At 50.9% G+C, this 5,875-nt stretch overlaps 1 protein-coding gene across 1 annotated transcript; it reads right to left on the minus strand.

The window, feature by feature from the left end:
* Positions 1 to 4,219: 4,219 nt before the first annotated feature.
* On the minus strand, positions 4,220 to 5,523 carry CUNH16orf91 (chromosome unknown C16orf91 homolog). Its single transcript, XM_004706136.2, has 2 exons — positions 5,459 to 5,523; positions 4,220 to 5,371 (listed from the first exon to the last, which is right to left on the minus strand). The coding sequence occupies exons 1-2, from the start codon at positions 5,488 to 5,490 to the stop codon at positions 5,005 to 5,007; spliced, it is 399 nt and encodes a 132-aa protein (XP_004706193.1). The 5' UTR covers positions 5,491 to 5,523; the 3' UTR covers positions 4,220 to 5,004.
* Positions 5,524 to 5,875: the final 352 nt, after the last annotated feature.

The following is a 5,875-nucleotide window of genomic DNA, read 5'->3' on the forward strand; positions in this document are numbered from 1 at the left end:
GACGGCCCCGCGCAGCATCCCTGCATCGCGCGCACCTCAGCCTCACCCCAACCCCGCAAATTTGGGGAACCACCTGGGGCACCAGCCACGCCCGCCGCCCCATGCGCACCCCAGGCTCATGCCGCGCCACGGCAACTCGGGCACCCACGCCACGCACCCATGACTACCCCGCCCCTCCCCTGCATGCTGCAAACTCCTGGAAGCCTCCACACACAGGTGCTGGCGCCACAAGGGAACCCAGCCATTGGGGTAGATGGGTGTGAGTGCTGACAGGTGTGCGGAGGGTCACAGCCCCGTGAAAGGTCTCCAACGCAGGTGTTTCTACCGCGTGTCGGGACCAGGGCGGTAGTGGGGTGGGGAGCAGAGCAGGCACCCAGGTGCACAGGCACCCGCACACCTGGTGCCTAGCAGGTGGGCCCTGGATGGGGAGGAAGTGAGTGCTTGTCAGAGACAGCTTGAAACTCAGGTTCAAACACCGGTGTATATACAAAGACAGCTATCAAGAGACATCTAGCAAAAGGTTTGCCCAATAGCAAAAAAGGGTTTAAATTATGAGTGCTACGCAACTTGAAGGAGCCCTGGGGGCGTCGTGGATTATGCACTGGGCAGCTGACACAAGGTTAGCAGTTTGAACTCACCAGCCCCAACTTGGGGGAAAGATGAAGCTTGGTGCTCCCCAAAAGCTGTACAGCCTCAGAAGCCGCAGAAGCAGTGTTACTCTGGTAGCACAGCTGTTGTGCATTGGGCTGCGATGTGGCGGTTTAAAAGACCCACGGGCAGCTCCGTGGGAGAAAGACAGGCTTTCTATTCTCCTAAAGTGAGTCTCTGAAACTCAGAGAGGCAGTTCCACCCTCTCCCATAGGGTCGCTATGTGTTGTAATCAACTCGATGGCAATGAGTTGGGTTTTTTTACAGGGTAGTTAAGAGTCCGTGGTGTGCCCTCGTTAATGAACACAAAACATTGTCAGCTGTTGAATGGAACACGGATCGACTTACTCTCACCCAAATCATGATAAAAACAATGTGGTTTAAAAACGCACTTCCCTCAAAGTTGTTTAGTAACTCTTTCTGAGGTGGCTTCTAGCGGCTCAAGGGACTTACTTAGGGACCAGGTTAAGGAAATCACCATGAATGGGACAAATGCTGAAAGACACAGTAGAAGTGGCTTTGGAGAGTATAGTTCAAATGCCAGTCTCACCAGGTGATTTTCCTGAAAATAAAATCATGGGTTGTTTCATATATATATATGTAATTTATATATATATGGATATATATAAATTGTTCTTATAGCTTATGTTATATGATGGGAAAAGCCGAGGCAAGGGCTTAAAGAAATATATACACATAACAAAACAAAGAGCACTCCTAACAAGGGCAGTCTGACTTCCTGCAGAAAATAAAATCATGTATTTGAAGGATTTGTAGTGTCTCTCTCGCAAAGTGCCATTTTTTCCCTTAAAAAAGGCAAGAAACAATGTGAAAACGTTTACACTGAAAAAGATGGAGTTTCTATATTTGACCTGGTTATGTACGCTTTAAAATGCAAATAACAGTAATATAACAATGAAAAATCATCTTTTTATGAGCTGGTAAGATGAAGGTTTGTTTTCTTACCTTCAAATTCCCCAAGTTATCACTACTACGGAAAATGTTGAAATTAATACCACCCAATAAGAGCTACTGGAAAAGCTACTGGGAGAATGGCTGGGGGGTGGGAGGCAGGGCTCATGAATTCCGAGGGAGAGGCATCAAAGGGCCTGGACAAGGAGCGGTGGGGCTAGGTTAACTCCTCCAAGGCCAGAATGGTGGAAATCAAGTGGAATCTGGAACAAAGAAGGTTGGTGGGGAAGTGAATTCCAGTTTGGAAATCAGGCATTCCGGAACTTATGAGCTCATCTGGTAACCCACCCATGGCCAGGGGACAGGCAGTCGGAACCCCATGAAGGAAACTGAGTTTGAGATGGAGATTTGGGGTGCTCTGCTGCAGAGGTGGGAGGGAAGATGCGCTCAGCGCCTCCTCACCCACTGGGCTTCTGCCTGGAGCAAAGCACATCGTCATTGTGGAGCGTTTGCAGAATGCTCCTCTTCTCGCAGGGTGAGGGGCGACGGAGCCCGGCCGTCTCTCGAGGCTGCTCGCCACCAGTTTACAAGTGGCCGTTCCGTTCATCTCCTTTTCCTTGAAAGGATCTCTCCATCTCTTTATCACACACACACTATTTCTGTCACCACTTCCAGTCTACCAGGCTTACCTTGAGCATCCAAAATGCTTGCTCAGCACTTACATGAAATGGGTACAGCGCAAAGTCCCTTGGGAGATAGAGAAGTTACATACAGCGTACTTCCCATCCCCACACATTCACGCAACATCTGGACAACAGGTAAAGAGAACTGATGCCTTTGAGTTATGGGGCTGGCAAAGATCACTGACTAGACCAGTGGTTCTCAACCTTCCCAATGTTGCGACCCTTTCAAGCAGTTCCTCATGTTGTGGTGACCCCCAACCATAACATTATTTTCCTAGCAACTTCATTGTCATTTTCTACTGTTATGAATCGGACGACCCGTGAAAGGGTCTCTCGACCCCCAAAGGGATTGCGGCTCCCAGGTTGAGAACTGCTGGGCTAGACCAGGGGCTGCCAGAACCACCACTTGTCTTAAGAAGTCAGAATGCTCCTTAAAAGCCAAAGTGGCAAGACGTTCCCTAAGAGCCATCAGGCATGCTATCAGGAGGAACCAGCGCTTAGAGGCCACCCTGCTCGGGAGAGGCTCATCGGAAAGATGACGCTCAGGGAGCCACATTGATAGCAGTGGCTGCAGCAACGGCCTCGAACACACGAACAGCCAGTGGCCAAGATGGCGCAGGGCAGGGTAGTGTTTCATTCTGCTGAACCGTGGCGTCTTTTTGCGTCTAAAACTAACTCACAGCACCCACTCTAAAGGTAGTTCAACCATGAACGGAACTCCTGCAGCTCACCCACCAGGCAGGTTTGGCATCCCATGTGGGAAAGCCCTGGTGGAGGATGACCTACCCACTGCTGCCAGGCAGGTTCTGGCTCTCCTTTCCAAGACAATGTTTACTCATCTGGGAGGCCAGGAGGAAATCAGAAAAGCCCTCAGGGATTCCCTCCCCTCCCACCAAGGAGATAGTCAAGGTGCGGGCATGTGGAAAACCAATTTACTCTGTACTTTCACCCAAATCACGATACACATCTGTTCTGTTGTGAAGTTGTTATTGGGGGAACTATTATGAACCTATCGTGATTCATAATAGTGATTATGAATCATAATCAAATTATGATTCATAATTTTCTCTAAAAATTGAATATATGTATGTGGGGAAAGCCTGGAAGGTAAAACTCAAAGCATCCAGTGGTTCCTTCCCTTCTCATTCTCTCCCTTTTGTGTATTCGTTTCCATAGACCTTTTTCTGTTGAGTTTCAGAAACTCACAGGGGCGGTCCTACGGGATAGCAGAGTTGGCATCTCCCATCAGTTTCACTTGCTCTTCCTACAGAATCAGGTGGGCACTCTCAGAGACTCAGAATGAAGGCCACGCTGACCAAACGGTTCACTGCCAGCCAGTCACAAGGAGGCCAGGAGACAGCGCTTTACCTGCAGAGACGAGGTCACCTGAGTCGAGGTGCCTAGCCTTCCCAATTCTAGATCTGTCCCTAAAATAAAGAGAAAAAACATTGTGTGTCCATTGGCCCCTCTGCACAGGTAATTTACGGTGTGGGGTAAATGCAGGAAGTATTTCCAGCACAAAGGCCTGAGGGTTCCTGCTGATAGAATTCAGTTCTGGGGGCAGTACCATACCACTCTTCCCTCCACATTTTCAAGATTACTTTTTATTACCAGTATCTTAAACAATCCAGTCTTTGAATACCTGCAAGTGAATGATAACATTATCACATTACCTCCTGCAACATTTTATATAAAGCCCAAAACTCATGCCACTGAGTCGGTTCTGAGACCCTCTAGGGCAGGGAGAAATGCCCCAGGAAGCTTCCCAGAATGTACCTATTTCTGAGAGTAAAAAGCCTCATCTTTCTTCAGAGAGCAGCTGGTGTTTAAAAACTGCTGACCTTGTGCCCAATTAACACCGACTACACCTTCAGGGTTCTTTTTGCTACTGTTAAGATGCAAAACAAAACAAAAAAGCACAACCAAATGGTTATTTCGGTTCATTGTAACAAATCCACGGCAAGCCAGAGACTCTGTAACCCCTCACGAATCTTTTATTTTTCAGAGTTAAGCCGATTTGCTTTAGTAAGCAGTCACTTAGAGGGGGGGAAAGTCATTTAGGCAACACAAGGCATTGCCCATAATTTCCTGAAAGAATGGACTCATTGGTTCTATGCATCAGAGAGATGCTACCTTGTGAAACAAAGTTTGGCAGAATGCTAAAAAGGTTTGCTATTTCTGATGCCACCGGATCATCGAGGTTTCTTTCCTCGCTTCTTAAATTAAAATGAAAAAGACAAACGGATAAATATGGTCGTTTCCCTACTAACCCGTTCTCTCCACCACCCTTTTTTAAAATCCGGTTTTCAGAAGGGAAAAGTTAAACTTTTATTTCTGGTGTGTCGGTGTGTAAAGCATCGGTGGATCTTATTTATGCACGCCTCGGTCCATCGGAACCAACTCGATGGCAGGGAGTTTTGGAACATCAGTGTCAGTATGGTTCTGCTCCTCAGCATTCTGCCTCTGAAAGCAACGCTGGTGACAAAGTGTCACCAGAATGGCCCTGGGGATGTGAAACTACACAAACACATGAACACTGAAAACGTTTCCTATGTATCTGAAGAGTCCCGGACGGATTCACTGGGTATCCTGTTAGATAAGGCGCGGTTTTCATTCGGTGAAGACTCTGCCCCTTCTTCGGGCAGGTAGCGGTGGCGGAGTGCGCCATTCGCCCAGGCCTGCAGTGCTGGCCAGAAACCGTCCAGCGCGACACCCCAGCCGAAGGGCTGTGCCTGTTCCCTTCCTGCCAGCGGGCACTCCTCTAAGTTCTCGTCTCGTTACCAGGCCCAAGCTCCTCGTGGTCGAGACTGGGCTCTGCCTCTTCTCCCAGCACCTCTCTCAGCCACTCGTCCGTGCTGCTCTCCTGCCGCAGGTAGCACCAGACGACCAGGGCCAAAAGGAAGAAGCTCAGGGGCAGCACTTTCCACCAGGGCCGCTGCTGCATCTTCCCCAGGGAATGAGCCACCGTCCAGCGAGACGGGTTGGCGTTGCTGGAGGAAAACTGAATGGGCTCGTTACGGTCGTCCTCTTCCTCCCCGTGGGCCACTGGTCGGGCCTGAGCCCGACCCCTGGACGGCGAGTGCAAGCTTTGGGCGGTCCACGATACGAGCCTCAGCGCCCTGGCGGCCCTGGAAGAGAGAGAGCAGTGAATGGAGGCTCCGGTCGTCCTCCCGCCGGTTCCCGCCCTCGGTCCGCCGAAACCGCGCGCAGCTCACCGGGCGGCGGGGGCACACAGGACACGGCTCATGACGACCTCGGCTCCGCGCTCAGCGCCGCAGCGCGCCATAATTCCGTCACTTCCGTCGCGCCAAACCGGAAGCCGGACGCAGCTCCAGGCCTCCAGGCACGACCACAAAACGTGAGCCCAGCCGCGCACAGGAAATGGCGTATGTCCCTCTGGCGGTGTCTTCCGCTGCAGGCTCCGACCCCGGCGGACTGCAAGTGTATGACGGGAAATGTAGTTCCGAATCTGGCTCGAAGGCAAACGGGCTCGCTGGAGCCTCCCAATTGCGACGCGGGGAGCGAGGGAGGGACACCAAAGGGCGATGAGCCACCGGCTGGATCCCGAGCGAGTACTCCCAGCCCTGGGCTGCAGTACGAGCCGGTCTGTCAACGGTGACACCTGCACCTGT

This window comes from Echinops telfairi, unplaced genomic scaffold (genome assembly GCF_000313985.2).
Source record: "Echinops telfairi isolate 266 unplaced genomic scaffold, ASM31398v2 ScPeMD7_5;HRSCAF=22, whole genome shotgun sequence".
Lineage (NCBI taxonomy): Eukaryota > Metazoa > Chordata > Mammalia > Afrosoricida > Tenrecidae > Echinops > Echinops telfairi.

Bases quoted from the DNA above. Each gene is read 5' to 3' on its own strand.
- CUNH16orf91 (XM_004706136.2), bottom strand. From the start codon at position 5,490: ATGAGCCGTGTCCTGTGTGCCCCCGCCGCCCG. The intron at 5,372-5,458 runs GTGAGCTGCGCG...TCTCTCTTCCAG, and splicing joins CTGTGTGCCCCCGCCGCCCG to GGCCGCCAGGGCGCTGAGGC.